Raw genomic sequence first — 23,664 nt, 5'->3', positions numbered from 1 at the left:
TGAAAAGAATAAGAAACATACTATCATACCTCAAGCCTCAGAATTATTGATTTGTTGCTTGATATCTCGCCAACTACTATTGGAACCTCTGCAGGTTCCTATCAACAAACGCAGTCTGCTGTCAATCAAATCGCTTGTGCACAATTTGGAGAGGTCTGGCTAGCATAACCACTTTACCATGGAGTGAAACCATTTAGGATCTGCAAATGGAAATGAATCTATTTGGGACTGACTATGAAAAATAAAATAATAGATCCAATGCTGTTTGACCAACCATTGGCTGGAGTTTGCAAAGAAGGTAATCCAGGAGCGGAAATCATTTTCCTTGACTGTAACTCCAAGGCCGCAGATAAGGAAGGCTTTTTATTTTAACCTCTGGAGCACTAAGACAGTTTACACTGTGCATATTAATGCATGTCCATTTCCATCCATTTCTTATCAATAGAAAAGCTATATTCAAGACAAATTCGTCCTAAACCTGTTGAAGTGCTTTGTATTTGCCCTTGCCAATTATCGTGTTAGGCTACAAATCTCTGTAGTCCAGTAAAAATTATGAGTTAATGTTTTTATACCATGAAGCTGGTGTCTCTGAGTAGCAGCTGTGGGAGTTTTATCCTCCCATTTCCATATGTCTTTTCTATACTAGAGTAACAAGTTTAACCTTGAAGGTCTAGAAGGTGGCCCCATATTGTACTCCTGTCTTGAGCAATACTTCAGTACCCCAACATGAGTGTTCGACATGAGTGCATCAAGATTGGTTCACGCTTCACAGTCAAGTTCTAATGTGCCCTCATTACTAAAATAGATGCTGGTCACAGCTTAATTCTGTCACAGTGGTGTATTTTTTATGAGGTCAGAAGTGTGACCACGGCTCTACAGCCTGCTGCCGTAATGCTCTGCAGCATGTGTTGATGAGAAGAAACGGGGCCGCTCAGTTTGTGTTAGAGGGGACGGCAGAGCTGAGTCAGTAGCCATTAAAGGTGGAGAGGTAAGACTGAATTTCAACATGAGAAACCACTGAACATCACACTGGGTATATGAGGAGGAGGGAAGTGGAGTGTAGAACCAGAAAAAGGTGCATTTAAAGGGTCAGAGTCCACACATAACCTGTGGTCGTATTGCCAAAGTAATTCACACCGCTGCTGCAGGGTTATTTATTTTGGCCAATCCATTTCCAGATTGACTCCTCTGTTTTTGTGGGCCAACATGTGCTCACTCTGAGCGCCTCATTTCACACCACTGAGGCGACCGAGAAGACAGAGGAGGAGCTGAATGGGCAAATGTAGGAAGGAAGGAAAGATGGAGGAGAAGCTGGATTTCTAGCGATATTGGAAAAGAAAAACATTGGATTTGATTTAGAGTAATCAGAAGATGATTTTCCCAGCACCCCCTCCTATCTGTTTTCTGCTGCGACATTCCTAACTGCCTCCATAATTTCACTCCCCAGTGGCCAAGGCTGCCTGTGTTTTAATGTCCAGCGTTCAGTTTTGCAAGACTGCACAAAATGCCTCTATGAATGATTCAGAAGTGACTCTAATCCTGTTTGACATTGAGTTTGCTTCTGTTCCTGCTCTACTAATTTAATTTTAATCTGCGGCAACTTTTTAAAAAAGAACAGTTCCACTTTCGTCCACCTTCACCTTCATGAATCGAAGCTGAAGAAAGATTGGTCGATAAAAACTTTCTTTTTAATCTGCTTATTTTAACTATTGGCACAGACTTTTTCTAGTCTGTTGAATTATTTCTAAGACAAGATTTGCTTTCCTGACCCTAAATGACATTTAAATATAAACTCTATTTTCTATGGAGCTTGTTATGATGTAGTTACATCAGAAGAAAGGATAGAAAGGTTCATTTCATTAGTTTGATTACAATAGATTTGCATAGCGTCACCCTTCTTAAAATATTGACCTAAGTCATCTTTTACCAAAAATGATTTTTGCAACAAAAACAAATCACCACCGTCTTTGGGAAAATATGACTTTGGCCATTATTTTAGGAAGGTGATGATATTTCTACTCACCTGAAGGTGTTATCTCTTTGTTGGCGATGATGTAAACTCACATATTGGGAGAAGTGTGATAAAAGGATTGTGAGATAAGTTTTGTCCACCAGAAGGCGCTGTTTTGTCCATCAAAGAAATCAAAGATGGCTATATTTTGCTTTCTTGAATTGTGCATGTTTTTGTGTTTATGCTGATATTGTTAGTACAGAAAAACCATTTCGTTAGCACAGCTTGATAATTTAAAAATATGTCAAAACACTTAAATAAAACAGTAACAATGTTGGAAACAACATAGATACAACACAGGGATGAAGTTTCGGGTAATGTTTAAAGGGGCAGTTTTAGGTATAGACATATAACACAGTCAAGTAACTATGTAATCTTCAGTTGTTATAAAAGCTGTTGTTTTCCAATAAAGTCCAGACCTGAGTTTATTTCCCATCTCACTCACTCTCACTTCATTTTCAGTGTTTTCGTAGTTTCTCTGATCTAAATCATCAAGAAGAAACGCAGCAGTACAGAGCCAAATTACTTTGAGTCAAAAAGTTTCTGCACTGATTGTGAGCAGAAATAGTGAAGATGAATGATGAAAGACTGCAAATTTAATCTTGACACCAGTTTTGACCTGACAAAGATGGTTTACTTTTGTTTCTTGTTTTGGTGCAAGTTAAATGAGCCTTTAAATTTGTGTGTGTGTCTTTATGTGTTTAGGTACTTCAAAAACAAAAAAAAAGATGTTGATTGATTGTAAACAAAATCACACTGTCACAGCTTCAAGTCTGACGACTATCAGAGGATATCCTTTACAGTCTGTTAATGAGTACCACTATTTCTGGATAACAGACTGAAGTTGAATTGTTTTAGAAAAAAGGACAGCAAGGGTTTTACTTTCTGAAAAAGCCAGATTTATTTGATATTAATGTGCTAAAGAGGTTTTAACTTACATGCTGTTTGGGTGGCATAAAGGAAGAACAAAGGAACACACTGAGGAAAATAGTGATTACTGCCAGTAAGGTGCAGAGCATTAGGTTGGATACCTTTGAACATATCTATAAACAAAAATCTCTCAACAAGGGGAGAAGTGTTCTTGCTGATCAGAAGCATCCTTTCGTTACGGTACGGCTACCCAGACCTTTCAGAAAACTGGACAAAACAGTCTTTTGTGCCGAAAGCAATTAATTTCTTCAACACATGTTGAAGCAACAGGTTGTATTTTTGTCTTCCAAGGTCAGCAGGTATAAAATGGATAAAAATTTTATCTGTCCATCCATTGTTTATACCCACTTATTGGGAGGATTGGTGCCAATCTTCAGCTGCCACTGGGCGAGTGGCGGACTACATCGTGAACTGGTTGGCAGTTTATTGCAGGGACAGATATTCACTCCTAGGGGCAATTTGGAGAGACCAATTAACCTGACAGTCATGTTGGACTGAGGGAGGAAGTTGGAGCACAAAAGAACCTCCTCATAGACCTTCCTGCTGGAAGTAAACAGTGCTATTTACTACTGTACAGCATATTTATTAATCAATTATGAATCGTATCCATTTTCTTTGTAGAAAATGGATACTCTGGTACACAATTTACCAGCATGCAGGAACGCCAATTACTGCAGAGGGTTTTCTGTCCTTACATAAAAATGCAGTATGTAACTTTTATAAAAAATATTTTTTTTTTTTACATATTTGTTGAAACTGACACAATGTTGTGACAGGATGAGACAGAAAATCTGTGAAAAAATGCCTTCTCCCTATGGTCCTAGTGCTAACTAGACACAAGCAATCAGAGCCAGGATGCAGTGCTGTCAATCATGGTAGTGTGCACGCCGCTCACAACCCTACCTGCTACCCACTGCTTGCTCTTTGCTATATTGCAGCAGAGCCTGCTGTGAGTGCTAAAGCTAGTTAGCCTCTTTAACGATGTTTTATTTGTGCTATCTGTGTTCTCTTTTGTATTGTGATTTCTTGTTCATCATTCTTTCCTTAAAAATTCTCCATCAACTCTCCGCCTGTGCCAGCTCTTTATTTACGTTGAACCATCACCGCCCAACATGACACTTTTAGCCAGTGGTTTGCAGTTTAAACCCTCTAAGTACTTTCAAATGAGTTCACTCTCTTTATTAACACTAAAAGTTGTAGCTCATTGGAGTGCATAAGAAAGCTTTGTGTTAAAGTGAGAGCCTCTTGTGTCCAATTCAATTTAACAACTCTGTTTTTATATAAATGAATTTGTCTGAGAGCTCTGGATCATTTGAATATCTGTTCACTTTTTGCCAGACTGACTCGAGTTGCATTTATTTATTTTTTTGCATAAATATGTTGATGTCTTCAATTAAGAGGTAAATATATTCAAATCTTTAACTTACTGCTGCCGGCAGATTAGTGGTATTTTACTGTGCACCGTCTCCTGCTGGAGCCATTAGTACAGAGGATGTTGCCAGCAGCATTCCTTCAAAATCAAGCTTAATTCTGCCGCTATGATTCACTGCCATGTTTTGGCTTTCAGCAGTGGTGTTTGAACTGAACCCTGTAAAAAAGTCATGTAGCTCAGCGGCTTCGTTCACCACTCTGTGGGCTTGTAAACAAGTTAGACCTGGCAGTTTAAAGATGAAGAGATTTAAAATGTTGCCTTGGTGCCGTTTTGATCATTTTTGTCTCCCACGCTGCCACCTACATGTCTTTTCGCTGTGACACCCTCAGATGGGACGACGATTGGCTTCTGCAATAGATTAGGGTAATTTGAGCGATCGGTTTATGTGGGCATCTCTTTTATGGAAACCCTGTAGTGCTGACTGATATTTTGAGATAAAGGGGAAAAAGCTATTATGGCACTTTGCCTTCTCTGGAGTACTTAGTCTCCAACGAAAACTGTGCTGTTTTGTTTTGTGTTGCAGTAATTTTATGTTGGATCATTTTATTCATGCATGAAAAGAATCATATCAGCCAATGTACATGTTCAATTCATCCATTCACAGACATGCAGGCTTGTCTGATCTACCGCACTTAAAATGTAACTATTCTTACTGCAGGAAATCGGGACGAGAAACATTTTCTGAGAGCCAGAGGCTTGAAGATCAAAAAAAGACCTCTCTATGGCAAATCAATCAATCAAGTTTGTTTGTAACGAAGATTTAATCAACAAGGCAGTTCAAACTGTTTTACATCATAAAAATAAAGACAACCAGTAACAGACGTTACATTTTGTAAAGTCAAATTGTTAAAACGGAAAATCAGCGTCCTATTAATAACGGTTAAAAGCAACTCTAAACAGGTGTGTTCCCATTAAGCAAATTTACTTTAGAAATTTCAAATCTCACAATTATATGGCTGATGGAAAAACACAGCTAACATGTAATGGACCTTGAACAAATCCAGGTTTTTGGATTTATTTATTCAAGAGCTCCATTTGAGCCTCCATATTGAGCCTTCACCGGTCACTCTTTCCCAGATTTTCACTGGGATTGCTGACAATATTTTACATGAGCAAATTGTCCTGTTGTTGATAAAACATAATGGCAGTGAGCAGAATCAGCTGAAAGACTCACTTTTCTGCACATTATCGGTCATCTTTTACTCATGACAGTTGTCTCTGTGTCAAAACAACTAAAATGTTCACTATTTTCAGGTGGTATTTATTTATTGCTATCATCTAGGCTGTGGCTATTCCTGATTACTCTTAATTAATTAAACCAAATCTCCATTCAGTTCTAAAATAGCTTCACCTTGAAATTATAAAATGTGAATAAAAAAATAAATTTTAACAGTTCCTTGGCTCTGGAACTATTACATATATTTTGTGCAACATGAATATATCCAGTAATGATTGGTGTTGGCCTGTTGCCCAAGATCACTCTGAAAGAAAAGCTTATTAAACCTGTTCTTCTCTTTTCTCACTTTTTGGGTTTGAATTAGTCAGTCAGTCGTCTGTACTGAACAAACTAACTGAAACGACTCAGGTATTTGCAGCTCTAGTTATTCAGCGCAGTAGGTGGTGCAGTTGGTGCCATATGCTGGTCTGAAGTCTGATCAGATTCTCTCATCTTGTACTATTAATTACATGTCAAAGCTATGCTAATTAAACTATGATAGGGGCGCTTCTGCCATGTTCTTACCTTCAGGGTATTAGTTAGCTCACTACACTCCTCTGAATTTCAATTAATCAATTAACAACTCGGGCCGCAGGCAGCTTGGAACAGACATTGACTCTTGTTGAATAATTCAGCAGTTTTAATCAGCTTTCTCTATCTATCAAGGCCAGAATATAAATCCAAAACTAACACAAATTGAAAATAAAAGGTAGACTTTCACATCCTTTAAGCCAGCAAATCCAATAGTAGTGAAGTGTTGTATTTCATTTAGTTTGGGGGAACTTCATTGAAAGATATCAGTTGTTTTTTTAAACAAAGCTTGAATTTACTGAAAGTAGAAGGGTTATTTAAGGTGCATTGAAAACAATTACTAAAATGTACAATGAGGTCACTTTAAAGATTCCTTTACATGATTAATCTAATCTGAGACTTAAGAAACTTCACTGAAAACTGCAGGTGTGCATCTGAGTCTGAGTTGGTGATTAAAACATTCCTGTTTTAATAAAAAAATTAAGCCCTAAATAGAAGTAACTTGAATATGTTCTGCTGTGGATAAAAAATTGATAAATAAAACAAGAAAAGGATCCTGAAAGTGTAACTTTTATCCTCCAATGTTTTCTGACTTCCCTCCTGTCTGCATAAACCCATGTTGTGATTTACCTACATTTTCATTTTAGCTTCACTCTGAACTTGAAAAAGTGCGCTGTCCGCCCAACGGTTCAACCCCTTTGGGCGAAACTTTAGGTAGAGCGGTGCGCATTAGTAAAATGAACTTTGACGTTTTATGCTGGTGGATGATTGTTAGTTGTGAGCTGCAAAAACAAGCCCTGCTGGAGCCTCATTATCCTGTTCTCTGCTCCATTCCCTGAATGGCTAAGTGAGCCGACTCGTCTCGAACAGCGGACTGCTGAACTCTGGGCTTGTGGATGGATGGAGGGGGGCAGAGGGTTTGCACAGCTCAGAAGAGCAAAAACCTTCACTTCATTGCAGTTTCTGGGGTGATGGATGGAGCTCATTGGTATTCAGGGTCTCAGCCTCTGTCACGGACTCTGGCTAGTTTTTTTAATTCAGTGAAATAGCATAAAAATGAAAGTGCACGTGAATGAGCGTGTTTTCCTCCCTTTCTCTTCCAAAGTGGGTATTAGCGAGCCTGTCGTGTTAGAGGAGATGAATGAACCTTGACAGTGCCAAGGCTTCTGCTCTCCAGAGTTAAAAAAAAAAAATCTTCTGGAAGTTTCTGTGCTGTCAGAATCACACTTTCTTTACTCTGACTAATCAAAGGGACAGTTTGGATGGGTTGATTTGTTTCAAGAAAGACCTCATTACCCCTAAATCAAATATTTATGTACTGGGGCGGGAGGATACTTTATTTTAAATTTTTTTTAGAGATCGCTCAATATCTCAAAGATACCTGTTGTTTTGTTATTGAGTAAACTTTTGGAAAAAACAAGTTTTTCTCCTAAAGCTTTGTATCAGAGAACAAATCAAAAAATTCACTATTGTAAAGTTCAAGTGGATTTCCTTTTTTACAAGGTCCCCCAGCTCTAAAGTGCCCTTATCTCGACGCACAACAGTGTTTTAGGTCTCTATTTTCATTCCCTGTTTGAGCTTTTACAACATTGCCTGCTTTTTTCCTTTTTGGAAATAGGTTTATGTGGTTTTGTTATGTGCAGTGTGTATATAAAGGCTTATTTGTATGATCTTTTCTTGGTAGATTCTGTACATTTAATTGATAACACAGTGTTTTAATGGTGGATACATTTTTATTTTTTTTTGTAGCCCTGCTTGTTTGCCGTTCAGTATTCCCGGATTCACTCAATCATAGAATCTACTACAAATTATTCATGGAAAATTTGGCTTTTCTCTGACTTTTTCTTATAAATTCAAAACAGTTTGCATCTTGGGAAGCTGAAATATCTATCTGCAATGCTACTTGACATGCTGTTGATTCGCCTTTTTAAAGCAACCAATCCTTGATCACCATTCATTTCTTTGGTGATGGACTGTAGATGTTAGCTTCAATAGTAGCGCTAAGATGGTTTTCAGTGTGTATTGATGCATATTAAGGTAGCTTTGGTTTCTTAATTTTAAAAAAAAACGTTTCTAAGTATTTGAGGATCTTAGATATTCGCAGGCGGCTGCGGTTCCAAGGGTCCATAAATACTCCACTGCACTGTGTAGCTGGCATTGCCAAATTTAACTTTGTCTTATGAAAGGAAAATTAAAATTCATTAGTCCTGAAACTGTTGGAAGAGCATTGCACTTTAGTTTTCCTTTCCTTTGTCAATTATTATGTTAAATTACAGACCTCTGCCCACTAAAAGAGAAACGGTGATGATGTGAAGCTGTTGTAAAGAACAGCTACGGTCACTGAGACTACTTTGGGAAATTAAAGGTGTTTTCGCCCCTGATCCCCTCCTCGCCTGGAGCGGCGCTACACAAACACCTAAGAAAACGACACAAAAATCTCAGAAGAAAACACTGAGCACAACTTATTTCTTCATGAAAGATAAACAAAAATAAAGTGGCACCAGATTGTTGAAAGATTTCTCTTTTTTTCTTTGGTAAAAAACCTCCGGTCATTTCTTCCACTAGTGCTAGACTCTCGTTTTTGTTTTGGTCGTATTTACCCAGAATGCCTTTCACTGTAGTCCGCTTCCTGCTTTTGGAGTGGTTTATGGTCGGCTTGATGTTCACATATGCATTCAAACCGGTCCAGGGTTTACTTAAACCAAACCGAGAGCTAGGTTTTTAGACGGATCAGAGTTTAAAGTTTGATTACACATTCACATCTCCCCAAGCGAACCAAACTTTCTAGACAAACAAACTGGAGATCCACATGGAGGTATATAATTTAGGTATTCATTTGTTACCAAGAAAATTAGAAAATTCTGTGAATAATAGAAACTGTTGGTTTGAGAGTTAAACCCTCCACAACGCTGGTGAGTCCTCTGATCTGCCTGTTTTTTTGCTCCACCGGTCACTCCATTTAAGAGCCGGACGTTGGCTCTTAAATGCCAGCGCTCTGCTAAGGAAAGCCCACAGTGTGTTTTTAACTCCGCTGCCCTCTCTTTGAGCGCTACCTCAGCGAGGCTGTGCTCTCATCGCACATTATCTCCTCAGGGATTATAGCGCTCCATGCTGGAGAGCCGTCCCTCTTATTTCACCTCTTCAGACGGCTGTAATTGACCTGCGTTTTACTCTCTGTTCTCCCCACCACCCACTGTAACAAGAGTCTGTCCAGGCAAAGCCTGCAGGGATTAAAAACCTCCATGTATTCAGAGGAACCCGGTGGAATTACATATGCACGAGCGTTCAAACTGTTCTAGTTTGTTCATATTGTAAAGTTCAACAAAATGTTTAATTTGACAGGATTTATGTGTAAGTTTAAAGTTGGGAAAAGATTACAAGTCTTTAAATTTGAGAGAATTAATTCGAAAGAGAAAAAAAATTGTTAAATTTACTTGGATGTTTTGGAAAGCTTTCTTCCCAAAGTACGTTTGTAAAAAGTAAGAACTATTATTCCGATATTTTTAGAAAACAAGCCATTAGACCAGGGGTCTCAAACTCCAGTCTTCAAGGGCCGCTGACCTGCAGCTTTTAGATGTGCCTCTGCTGCACCACCTGAATAGAATAATTAGGTCATTAAGGTTCTGGAGAACTGAACTACACAAGGAGGAGGTAATTAAGCCATTTCATTCCAGTGTTTTGTACTTGCGGCACATCTAAAAACTGCAGGACTGCGGCCCTTGAGGACTGGAGTTTGACACCTGTGCATTAGACTTTAGCATCTGAATACAGTTTTTGACACCAGTAATAGAGAATCAGACAGATTAAGTATCAGAAATGACTGCAACAAAACAAACCACGGCCAAAAAAATGTTTCCTTATCATCTGCAAGATTATGACAGAACCTGTGCTGTGATACATTAGTGCTCTCTATTTAGTTCATTTCTGTTTTCATTATTGCTAGAATGGTTTTGCCATACTAGCTAATTCCTTTGTGATTTGTTTCTCTGTTTATGATTTAAATCTAAAATTAGTGTTTTTCTCTTTGAGCATTTGGATATATTTCTCTTAGATCAGTTTTAGTCTGTTCCCAGTTGGTTTGTGTTTATTATACGTCGTCACTACCTGCGTTTTCATGTTAAACGTGCCAAAAACTTTGTTGATGTTTGACGAAATGTTAAAAAAACACAATTTTACAATTGCAGTGTTTCCATTAAAAAAGAAATGTAATTAAAATCCTACATTAATAAATTTGTTCACGCGATAAGTCATTAAAAACAATCTCGACATCCACTTCCTGTCGTCTTCTTCGTCTTTTCTGCCAATTTCAACCAATTAAAATCCAAAACCAATATTTAGGAATATTTCCTTCTTCCTCAGTTTGAGAAATGTATTAAAATTCCCTTAATAGGTTCTACAATTGTCAAACTAAATAGGAAAAATTTTGTGTGTCTTTACTTAACACCAAGCTGAACTATGCATTTTGTCAATTATGTAGATTTTTATGCTGCTCTGGTTTTTAATGACTTCTGCTAAAAATTTGGCACTTCTGTTTTCTGGCAGCTGTGCTCAAGCTCTGTGGGATAACTCAAGCTGTGTGAGTCAAATTGGATAAAATAGAGCAGTAATGAAAGATGTAAGAACTTCGCCTGATACAGTTCACTTTGCTTATCTCATCATTTGAACTTCACAGTATTTTAAATCTCGTCATCTTCACAGTATCCGCAGCACCGCGATCACAAAGAACCGCTCGAATGAAATATTTGGTAGGCTGTATCATTGCAGGTGTCATGCATTAAAGTTTTTGAGGAAGTGAGTTTGGGACATTGTGATAGGAATAGAAAGAAAACTAAAATTATGATCTTAACATTAACGCCCTGTTCAGCATCATAACCTTAAAGCTTGTTAGAGAGTTTTCTACTCACACAATCCCACTTATTCTTTACATAAAAGCAGTTCAGCATAAATTGTGAAAAAATAAAATCCTTGATATTTTATTTTAAGCTGCTTAGGACTTTTTCAGAATATGTTGAAATATATAGTTTTTATAATTAAGCAAGCTTATGAGCTCAATTTTAAAAGTCAACATTCCTAAACATATATATATTTTTTAAACACTGATGGTTTACAATGCCACTAGGCTCTGATTTATTCCTGGATGCAACATGAAGTGAAATTAAAAATAATTAATCAACAGTTTTTAACTTTTGTTGGGTCAACTTGTTCAAAATTTTACTTTTTAATCTTTTTGTTCTTTCAAAATAGATTATTTTGTTAGCTTGCAGAAATTGTTTTCCCTAGTGTATTATAATTTAATTTAAGAAAACTAGTGTCAGAACAGAAGAGAAAACAATAACAAACTAATAAACAAAAATCAAAAGAAAGAACTAATATGATAACATCTTCCAGACAAAAATTAACACGGAGAGATGAACAGCATATGGCAAAACCCAAGTGCCGTTACGACTGGAGCATTTATTTCAAAAATAAAAATATATAATAAACCCAATTTTTGTGTTTCTGCACAATTAAACTGATCAAGCATTTTCTGGTTATAGGACTCAAATAAGAGACCTGTGCTACAGGGATGACGTGATCGCTGAGGCTGACAACGAAATCGAAGCCAAACCCTCGATGTCAGAGTTGTAGGCCTGGATCTCTTTGCTTCATGAATCATAGTAATTGGCTCTTGTCTCAGTGGAGGAGTACAAGATCTATTAGCTTGAAGGTGTTAGATGGAGGCGTGTTTGTGTTTGGCTGAGACAACTGGATATAATTGCTGTTGAAAGTTTTCACTCAGATGAAAATCTGGATCCAATCGCAGCGAACAGGAAACAAGAAGCAGGGTAATTCAAGGACAAGCTGCCGGTCAACTTTAGGGTCAACCCAGACATAAACAGCGTTTCTCACATGGGTCCACACCTAAAGATAGAGATGATCTCTGTGGCCATCTTTCTGAATCACAGTTTGAAGGATTTTATTAAACACAACTGGAATGAATCCATATCCAGCATGATTAAGAAGAGAAAATATTCATAATTCTACTGGTCAAATTTTGTAAATGACTTTCAAAGATCTGCCATAAGTGGAAAAAATTAGAGCCGAAGCAACTTTTAGATGTTTAACCACTGAAATTAAGACTTGATCCATTTTAAACCATGATTTTTAACCATGTTTCTTGTGTTTTTTCTTTTGTAGAGGAGTGTGACAGCCCTTTGGTGTCCAACCTGCTGCCTTCATCCTTCAGGAGCTCCTCCCAGCTGTCCAGCAGCCACGCACCGGGATTCGCTAAACTCAACCGGAGAGACGGTGAGGAAAAGCTCAGTCGGTGACCTAATCTGGTAATAAGTGATAATCATTCACTGATTGGCTTTAAATACAGTCTTTCTTCAGGTAAAGATGAGTAATTCATAAAATTAGACAACACATGGATAACTTTGACAGTCACGTGAGAAATACTTTGCAGTTTTTCCTTTTGTTTATAAAAAGAAACCCTGACTTTTTGGACTTTCTAACTGCTAGCAAGTCTGTAGTGAATGTTTTGTATTAGGCTTAAATAATCTTTTCCAGCATCCCGCTAGATTTTGAGTCAAAAATTAACCCTAACCCACATTTTTTCTCCTAAAACTTCCTTTTTTCAAGATCCTTGTGTTAAAGTGAAAAAAGCAACAAAATGGCCTTTACAAAAAACTTACAGATCTGATTGTTTTACCAGTTAACTTTAGAATTACTTGATAAAGCCTAAATAGCATATTAGTCAACAGATTGGATGACCTTTCCTGCAGATTTTGTCTTCTTCTAGCTAAAGCTGGTAGGCTTTGCTTGCAAGTTTTTCCCACCTTTTCCTAATGACAGGATTTTTTTTTCATTGCTTTTTCTTTTCTTTGTATCAGTTTCAGACTCAGAGCCAGTTGTCTCTTAACTTCGGATCTTAACTTTAGTTCATCACCATAATTGGATTGAAACTACAGAGTTCAGTTTTCAAAGTACAAACTCATTCTCTGCAAAACAGACAAAAACAAGAAAACTCTTTTAGAAATAGATTGTCCTGTTCAACTATTTTACGGTCATTTGAAAGTTTTACTTTTAACTTTCAGGCTGAAGGCAACATCAAAAATAAACTGCACAAACAAGATTTATTTAAAGTAAACACACTTAGGCACAAAATCCATGCCACAATGGCTGAATAAGTCTTTAAAGCCTTCAGCACGAAAGCCAAAATATCACAATCTAAATCTGTTTTTATAGCCTCTCTGATAAACAATCACTGCAGCAGTGAGATGTTGAAATATATAGAGGATCAGAATGTATTTTGAGAGACAAGACAAAACAAGATTAAGCTTTCTTTGTCTTTATTCTCTGCTGTAGCTGATGTTTTGTTTTGTTTTGTTTTTTCCACCAGAGGCTTGTACCAAGAATGTGAATGGTGTTTGTTCCACCAGCTGGAAGTCTTGTGCAGAAATCTGATTTGAGGCTTTGACAAAAATTTAGATTTTGGGATCGCTGCTTTATCTCGACATCAAAGCCCAGAATCAGCCGGGAGTGCAAGGCGGGTTTAATCTGGTTCTGACTGATTCTCACCACCTGGGAAGGCAAAGGAAGCTGAGCATGAAGAAATTCAGCTGCAGCCCATCTGCTGCCTTTGTTTGTTCACATGTGAACAAACAGGACTTGAAAAACTGTTCAAATACTGAACATATTTGTAAAACTCCTTTGCTCGACACAAGTGGTTAAAATTTATATATTTTTTTTATTCAGTCAGAAATTTAGCATATTGCATTTAAGAGCTAAATTGATTCATGTGTAATTCAAAAACTGTGCTTTAATGTTGATAGATTGGAATCATGATTGCTGATTGGAAATGAACAAAACTCTCTTCATATTATCTGTTCTTTTACTGCTGCAGACATTTCAGTTTCTCATCTGCCTTGTAGTGATACCTCTGACCTCAATTAGATCTACAGCTGGATTAATGCAAGAACTTTTTACAATAATTAATTTCCTATTAACCTTTTCAGAGGCTAAGCTGCTAAGAGTAAAGTACAGTTGTATTTACAGTACAATCCCCATAAACATAATATAAATGATTAGTTATTTAGTTTCTTAAGAAAATGGATCAACTTAGGGCTTGTATAAGGTCAGTTTTCATTCTTAAAACTACTGCTGGCCACACTCCATAACTCAACATTTAAACTTGCACGTGACAATGTCTTCAGATGCGGAATTATACAACTGTATATCTTTGAAAAGCAGAAGTGGAGCCTCCTGCTCAATGCAGCAAGTGGTTTCTGGATGGTTACTCATCAACAGAACACTCATCTTTTACATTAGCTATTGCACAGCACATACAGCTTGGGTTGCTAGGAAACGGTCTGAGCTCCAGAGGGGTTGCTAAGTAACAGACTTGGTTTCCCTGGAGATTCTGATTTGTAACTTTACATTCGGAAGGTTTTTGAAATGGCTCATATTCCAGACACCAAAAAAAAAAAGCAAATGTAAAAAAAACATTAATTTGTTACCAAAAAACAACTGAGTCAATTTTTTTAAGCGCTTGATTTGTTTTTAGAAACAGTAGAGATTCAGCCGAAACTAAAAAAATTTGAAAAACGGATGGCTAAGTTATTGATTATTATTAATTTCTATACTAAAGATTATTATTATTATTATTATTATTATTATTATTATTATTATTATTATTATTATTATTATTATTATTATTATTTTATTATTATTTTAAAATTTAGCTGTAGTTGTGATATTACGACTAACCAGCAATTACCAGCTAAGATGAAGTGATACATTTTAAAGGTAGATAATAATTGATTACTGGAAAGCAATAGCAGACTCGTAAATTGGGTGAACGTGTCACTTCAGAACTGTATGTCTTGGCAGGTCAGAAGAGTGTCACTGTTTCTTCCCTCCTGACTTACTGGTGCCATGCCCAAAGGATCCCATCTGTTTGCTGAGGAAATCAATGAATAAATGAAAACCTCCGGCTCATTTCTCATTGCTGCTGCTGCCACTGTTAATGCTGTTAGTTACCCGAGAAGCAGCTTTGCTTTCAGTTCACTTATTTCCTCAATGGATGGAAATGATTAACTTCCCACAATAGCAACAACAAAACACATGCATTTGTATTTACACATGTGCGTATGTTTTTTTTTTCTTCCATAACTTTCTGTCTTTGTTGATGGTGGAACAGGATGAAGGAGACAGAAGATGTGACTGGAAAATAACTGTATTGCAAAAATAGAAAGTTTGTCAAGTGATTTCTACCCAATTTCAGCTGCTGGAGGTTTTACAGTTACACTGTATTATCATCTTCTGATTTCTCTTTCCAGCAGAATAATTCAACATTTCACAAGTTTAAACACGTTTACTGTTCTCCTATGGTCCCTACTGTGTCCAGAACTCAAATCAGTAGAGAACGTTCAGAATGTGATGAACTGGAAGAGTTGCATCATGCATTTTCAGACCAGAAATTTGCAGCATTTGCAGGCTGGCGTTTTGATTTAACACTTTATTTCTACTGAATATTAAACTGGTTTACAGAATTCCCCTGTTTTTTGCTTTGTTTTTTTTTTTTTTTTTACTTTCATCCATGGCTTAAGAGCTTAGCCAATCAGCCCGCAAGATCATTTTAATATTCAGCAGCTGCAGGGTGAATTAGTTTAGGCTTTATGTCTGTCTGGTGAGATTTTGATTTCCAGTTCTCAGTGCTTCCATTTAATTTCTGCTCAATCCATTCTTTATCTTGTTACTAAAATGTTCCAACTCCAGTCTCTGTTCCATAGATTATCTTTTTAATTTTCTCCTTTCTGTGCAATCATTTTCACATTTTAATTATTAGCTTTCGCTCCATCTATCAGTGAAAATGAATGGAGTGAACTTGCCAAAAGCTCATCGTGTTCTCTGTGTTAAAATGTTTTCTTTTTTTAAAATTTTGGTTGGTGGGGAGGTTATCAGCTATTCTGGTTCAACTATTCTGGAACAGACTTTAAAAAAAATAATAATAATAATACCGTGTTGCTTTTAATCAATTTCCAAATTAATTTGATATAAAATGGAGGCTGTACCTTAAATTGGAACATGTTTGGTGTGTGAGGATGGCCAACTAATTAGGTGCTTATTCACATCACTGTGTGTGTTGAGTGTTCAAAGTTCCAATGCTGCACTTGAAGCTTGAATGGAAATGTCATGTCTGCAGGAAACAGTCAGTGTTGGCCCGTATCGAGCCTATTAGTCTCTTCGTCCAGATGACATGTTATCAGGCTGCTGAAATTACCATCCAGTCCTGCTATTCTAATGCAAATGATAAGCTCTCACTCCAGCACTCTTTCCTTTTCGGCTGCTTGGCTGACTGCAGCTCTGCCGGTCTCCTCTCACCTGTCTCACACTGTAACTAGCTCTTCATTTAACTCATGTCTCTTTGAATTTTACAGCCTCTCATATCTTCTTGTCAGGTGGAATATCATGGCGGTATTAATGATTCAGCAGTCTTTTGTTTACCCGCCTGCTTCGTACAGTGATGCATTTGACCACAGCAACTTTGTCAGGCTTGATCTCTTCTCAAAAGGTGGAGCAGAAGAATCCAACTGCACCTTGACTGGCTTTCTGCCTTATCTGTTGCATACACAGCCTGCACTGCTCAAATGACAAAAGGCCACTTGGTCTCAGGTTTAAGTAGTACAGTGTGTTTTCAAGGTCATTTTAATGCACAATTTAATAAATACGTGAACTTAAGTTGTTTTAAAAATTCAGCATATATCAAGTGTGACTTAAAATAAATTTTATTTGCTAATTTTAGACCCTGAAAGGGGGTTTTAAAATCTTCTGCTCTTTTTGAAACTCTGCTCCTACAATGAGCTCAGCAAATGTGTAGTTCTACCAGATATTATTGCTAATTGCTGCTGACTAGTCTGAAGGAGCCGAGTGGGGGAGTTGCTTGGAAACTGCAGCTCCAATCTGTATCTCTAAGGCGGATCTAGGTCTACCCAGTCATTTTACACAGCTAAATGGTTGCCATAGAGATTTAAGTTTTTCACAAACATGCATGAAAGAATCAAAGCAACACTTTGGTCTTGTTTTTGATGAGTGAAAAACATTATAATATGATGTAAAGCTAATTTATAAAGTTTTGTTGTTGGCTCAAATCTCCCTTCAATCCTGCAACATGTTTTAACACCAGTGTTCAATAAATGTCATCAAGCATCAGAGGATGAAATAAGGTAAAATTAAAAGCATTTTACAAATCCAAAGGGAAGTTTCCAGGAAACCAATTTTCCTTGTAAATGGGTGCCAACCAGAGAAAATAGCACAGTGGCCAATTAGAATAATTCCAGCTAATCAAATCCAATTATTGCAAGCAGAACCTCAGGGGTCTTTTTTGTATTTTTCTTGCAAACATTACATTAGTAAGACAAGGAAAATAGTTAGGCTTTTAAAATTGCTTTGTACCTAGAATTGGGTTGCATGAGGTCGCGTTGTGCCACCTCCTCCACATAAATCATCTCCTGCGGAAGCTGATGGTGCCTCGGATAGCAAAATGTATTCCAAGGTATTAATCACTTGACAGAACAAAACAAAAATGTACAAAACTCTTTAATCGACGTATTCTTGAACCCGATTTTTGCTTTGTAAGTGTAACTAATGTATGTCAAAAGTTCACTTCTAAATCCAACCATGTAAAACATATTATTTTATTATAACTGGTTTCTGTCACTGAGCAGCAGAATCCATGGCATTGTGTTTGATATGAAGGAGCCGCCATGACAGAAGATATTCAGCCATCTTTTTGTCTCTGTTTCAATTACATCTGACAGGGAGGACCCAGTAAATCTTTGCAACGCCTCTTAGTCACAGACACATTTGTCTCAGATCCCGCTCTCTGTTTCTCTGCCGTCTAATTGTCACAAGTAAAGGTCAGGATGTCTGCTCTTTTCTGTTCTGCTGTCGTTGGACACATCTGGTAGCGAAGCGCTGATTAGCTCTGGCCTTTAGCTCTGAAAAGACCAGCCTGAACCACCACTCGACCGACACGCATTCATTTTTACACAATGTTTTTATGTTCAGACGTTCCACATGATTTTGAACCCCTAAAACAAAAAGAAAATACTGAAACTTTAAATGATTTTGCACTGCATACATGTAATATAATATTGAAGAAAATGCAGCCAGTAAAGAGGAACAAGTATTTGGATTAAAAATTTAAATGTGTGGCCATATAGGTGCTGTTAGTAAGGTCAGTCCTGATTTTTTCTTTTTTTTTTTCCTCAAAATTCTGACAATCTCAGAATTCAGATTTGGTTTTTCTTGTTTTTCTTGTTTGTTTTTTTTAACAGAGTTCAGATTTCTTTAAAATCAGAATTCTGTCTTTTTTCAAAATTCAGACGTTTTCAGAATTCTGACATTTTTCCTGACTATCATCTTCCGAGATCAAAATTAAGATTTTTGAGATTAAAGTCAGATTTTTTTCAGAGGCCGTAATCCTCTTCTGTACTAAATGAATTATGTAATTTTGTTTTTAACAAATTGGGGCAGTAATTGTAAGCTTGTTTTATTTCTCCACTAATGTCATATGTGAAATGATAAATTCTTTTGTCAGAAACAGGTAAAATAAAGCAAACAAATGAGAAACTAAATGAATGATTTAGCTGACGACACTAACCAAAAAAACAAGACAAAACATTAACATCTCGATGAAGAAAATAAAGCTTTCCTTATTAGTAGTGATGTTCAGTTGAAGAAACAAACCTTTATATTAGTTGTTAGTCTACTCAAATCTTGACATTAAAACTGTTTATTGGTGACATTTTAAATGGATAAGGAACCAATCTCGCAGAGAAGTTGCAGCACTAATCAATGTACCGCTATGCAGCTTTTCAGCACAGCCGTATCAGGGGAGGCCTGCTAACAGTTTGACATTCATTACAACTGTTCAATATGTTGTTATTTAAACTTTTATAGGTAATGCTTTGTTTGGGGAATTCCTCTTAATTTTCAGAAAGATGCAAATTCAGCATTAAATGACAACAAATCATATAGGTGAAAGTAAAAAATTGAGTTTTGAAACTTCTGCATTATTTTAATCTATTTCTAGTTTTTAATGTCATTTTTTAAGCTTTTTGTTTTAATTTTCTTTAAATTAACTCGTTTGAATTTTACATTGCAAATAAACTTGCCTTATTGTAAGCATATATTTTGAAAATGTAGATCTGAACAGGGAATATTCAGCAAATTTTTTTTTTTTTTTTTTAGCTGTATATCAATAACCTGAGGAAATGTTTAAAGAAGACAGGATCGAAGTTTCTGCTCAACAATATTAATGATTGAATTATACAGAAACTAAATATTGAGTCACTGCTGCTAAATGTGGTCTTAAAATCTTCTGGATCATGGAGTGTAAATAGTTTGTCACTTGACTGTACCATATTTGAAGTAACTCTATAAAACCCTTTTTACAATAGCTGCAAAATGTTTAAAATTCAGTATAATCAACAACTTTACAGGTATTTTCATGACCAATAAACACAAAGTAGACTTTCAATATGGTAGAAATCAATTCCTTTACTACAGTAGAAGTTTGCATAGCTGCTAAATGAACTAAGTGAAATATGCAATAAGTAATAAATATTTTGGAGTCTTAAAGCTGCAGTATGTAACTTTTATAAGAAATATTTTTGATATTTGTTGAAATTATTATGTTGTGACAATACAATATAAAACAGATGATGTGTGGAAAAATCAAGTTCCTCTGCCTTTTCTCAGTGCTAACTAGAAGCAACCAATCAGAGCCAGGAGGTGGGTCTCTGCGCTGTCAATCATGCCTGTGTGTGCACCGCTCTGATTGGTTGTTTTTGCAGGGAGTGGTTCATTTCTTCTGACGAAAATAGCAGCACAGGGAGGAGGGGATTTCACAAATTATCATGACATAATGATAGTTTTAAGAAATATCTAAGAAACATATTTATACATAAAGGTTACATACTTCAGCTGTAAAGTACCATTTATCAACAAGTAAATGAGCAAAATAAACTACAGAAGTCCAGATTCTAGAAAAAAATTAAGATAAACTTTTAATATAGACAATAAAAAGCGATTTATTCCCCTCATCTACATAATTTACTTTAAGTATTTCAGTTAAAGCAGGGGTCTCAAACTCCAGTCCTGGAGGGCCCACTGTTCTGCAACTTTTAGATGTGCCTCTGCTGCACCACCTGAATAGAATAATTAGGTCATAAGGGCTCTGGAGAACTGATCTACACCATGAGGAGGTAATGAAGCCATTTCCTTCCAGCGCTTTGTACCTGTGGCTCATCTAAAAGTTGCAGGACAGCGACTGGAGGACTGGAGTTTGAGACCCCTGCCTTAAAGTCTGACATCTAAAAAACACTTTTTCTGCAGGAGCTGGAGGCTGGTCCCCCCTCACCTCAGACCAGTATCAGTGGCTGGAGGTGAACCTGGGCGAGCGGACCAAGATCACAGCTGTCGCCACACAGGGCCGCTACGGCAGCTCTGATTGGCTGATGTCTTACCAGCTGATGTTCAGCGACACGGGACACAACTGGAAGCAGTACAGACAGGAGGACAGCATAGGGGTGAGTCCATACATTAATAAAAAAAGAATAAAAAATTGCTGAAGCTTCAGTTCAATTTAACTCTCCTAGTATTTATGTACTACTTAGTGTTTAACAATGCTAGTCTGCAGGGATCAGCCCTTCCTGAGTAAATTATCACAGTCATCAGGAGCCTTTGACTCTTCATTAATAATGAAATGAAAGAGCTCAGCTGACGGTCCTGACCTGCTGCCAAAACACTTGAAGCTGCTGTTGACAGCAGCAGAGAGAGCTGAGACCAGCCTGAAGGGTTGGCTCACTCACTCACTGTGTTTTGTTGTGAATTTGTAAGAAACTCCAGAGCTGAACTTCTTCATGTTCAGTCTGCCAGAAGTACAAATGAAGTCAGTTGAAAATACAGAAGTACAAATGAAGTCAGTTGAAAATATAACAGAGGTGAGAAGAGGGAAGACAAACAATACCTCTATGTGGCTGAGATTTTCAAGTCTGTGATGTTGTGTTTCATTTGTACAAAATCTGCATTAAATTTGTGTTTAATACAAAACATTTCCATATGGAAGAGGATTAGGGCCACCAAAAGAAATTAAGTAAAATTCTGACTTGGCATTCAAAATTTTGACTTTTTTTTCTTTTCTTTGAATCGTTTAAAAAAGCCAGACTTATTTACAATGAGCCGTTTTAGGACCTCTTGTCACTTTAAATCCATATAAGTTGCTGCTGGCGGCGCCCCCTTAACTCAACGTTTACACTCGCACATGTAAATGCCTGCAAACAGATGCACAACTGTACAACTGTACATCTTTGAAAAGCAGAAGTAGCGCCTTCTGCACAACCAACAGAAATGCTGCATGTGGCTTCCGTTTGGTAAATGAGCAAAACACTTGTCTTTTCCAGCAGCCATTGTACAGTGGTAAAACCAGCTGACCAAACATGCTGTAGCACTGCTTGGGTTGCTAGGTGATGGACTGGACTTGGCTGGGGTTGCTAGGTAACGGCACAGTTTGTGATTCGACAGTTTGGACGTTTTTTGAAATGGCTGATTTTCAAATCTTTTTCGAAATAAGTTAATTTCCAAAATGTTTTAAGCATTTGGGCTGTTTATGACTTGTTATGCAAAATGTGAATTTTTCTTAATAGGTTCCTTTAACATGCCCCATCAGTCTAACTGGGACAGTATCTTCTGTTTAAAATATATTTCCAGTACATCAACAGCTAGCAGGTAGGAACCATGCTGTATTGTACATGTAGATGAAGGAGGACATTTATCCGGAGTCAAAATGCTGCAGGCCAGGGCTAAGGAGAGGGGATTTTGATTAGAGTTTAAGGAACTCCGCATGAGGAACTTCGCTCATGCAGAGAGAATCCAGCTAAGCTAAGTACTAAGGATCTTCTCAGGCGGACCAGAGAAGTGCTTCTTACGGATTAAAAGCATTTTGACCTGACGCTCTGCATAAACTCTCACTGTCACTCTGACATTTCAGAGTGTTCTGAAACTCCTGTGAACTCAGAGCTTAGAGAGAGTAAAAATAGGATGCACTGGAGCGCATTTTTCTCTAACGCTGATTGCTTCATTTTTCTTAACTGTACAACTGGAGAGCCTTCAGTTACTACTGCTTTGTCTGAATTTTAATATTTTTTATATTTAGTGTAAAAGAAACACTCATGAATGGTAGATAATATAGACATCCCTTATGTTGTACGGATAAAATATGTAGAACTATGTGACTTTGCATGACTGAGTCAGCATAATTTTGAAAAATCCATTAAAAACCATTTATGAATAAACTTTACTAAAAATTTGAAAGTACTGAAATTGGTTGAATTAGGCTTACAGAAGCACAAAAAAGATAGAAATCAACAAATTGCTAGAGCTAATTATTCAAAGTTTTATTCAGAAAACCTTTATGCAGATATTTAAGTTAGCAACCAAACTAAAGTTGCCTTCATGTATTGATCCTAAATATGAAAAGTGTTACTGATTACCCAAGGCTCCTGATTGCTGAGATATGCACTAGTGGGTAAGGGGGCTAGAAGATATTTCTGAGTATCTAGTTTGTTTGTCATGTCCCTTTTGTGTGTTTTCAGTCTTTTCCAGGTAACTCTAATGCAGACAGCGTGGTTCAGTACAAACTGCAGCAGCCGGTCGTGGCCCGCTTCCTGCGCCTCATTCCTCTGGACTGGAATCCCAACGGGCGGATTGGACTGCGCCTGGAGGCCTACGGATGTCCGTACAGTGAGTGCTCCATCCTTCACTGCTCTCATTAGAGTCTCTGGGGTTTAACAAAGAAAAAAATCACACAGTATCTCACATTTGTAGAATTACTCGTTAGTCTAACATATAGTGGGTCCTAATGAGCGTTTATAATTGGTTTTAATTGATTTAATGATCAGAGCTGCAGGTGATGATAAACTATTAAGGGATCTTTAAATGCATTGCTATTGAGTGATTCTAAATTTTATGGTGAAACAAATAATGGCTGAACTAATGAACTTGATGATTATTGTTTGTGTGTTTATATTTCAGGTGCTTTAAACCTCCAAAAAAAGTTTATTTCACATCTTAATCAATTCCATAAGAGGAAATCATACACAACAGCAAAAACAAATACAAATGTGATGCACCACGGCAAACATATGAACAGAAACGCAGAGCAGAAACGGAGAAAATATTTTCTGAGAAAAAAGTGACTTTTGTTTTTTTGGGGGGGGGTTGTAAAATGTACTTATACTTGTAAAATGTACCCTCTAAAACTTAAATTGAAGTTTTGGAGGGTTTTAAAATGGTACACTGCAAAAACATAAAATCTTACCAAGTATTTTTGTTCTAGTTTCTACTGCAAATATCTTAGTTCACTTGAAATAAGACAAAAATGACTTACAAGTAACTATTCAGCAAAAAATAGGAGCTTGTTTTAGTATATTACATTATTTTATATACTTGGTAAGATTTGGTTTTGCAGTGTGAATTTCGTGTTTGAATTCAGCTTGC

General features: G+C 37.0%; 1 protein-coding gene across 3 annotated transcripts in view; it reads left to right on the top strand.

Moving 5' to 3' along the window:
- Positions 1-23,664, top strand: part of cntnap3 (contactin associated protein family member 3) — a 102,721-nt gene that overhangs the window by 23,613 nt on the left and 55,444 nt on the right. For all 3 annotated transcript variants that reach the window (XM_044134459.1, XM_044134461.1, XM_044134458.1), the window contains exons 2-4: positions 12,298-12,408; positions 20,503-20,696; positions 22,761-22,908. In XM_044134459.1, the coding sequence (XP_043990394.1) occupies positions 12,298-12,408; positions 20,503-20,696; positions 22,761-22,908 (453 nt within the window). The remainder of the gene's footprint in view (positions 1-12,297; positions 12,409-20,502; positions 20,697-22,760; positions 22,909-23,664) is intronic.

The sequence above is a fragment of the Gambusia affinis genome, linkage group LG12, assembly GCF_019740435.1.
Source record: "Gambusia affinis linkage group LG12, SWU_Gaff_1.0, whole genome shotgun sequence".
Classification (NCBI taxonomy): domain Eukaryota; kingdom Metazoa; phylum Chordata; class Actinopteri; order Cyprinodontiformes; family Poeciliidae; genus Gambusia; species Gambusia affinis.
Note: the sequence above shows the minus strand (reverse complement) of the source record. Positions and strands in the feature narration are given on the sequence as shown.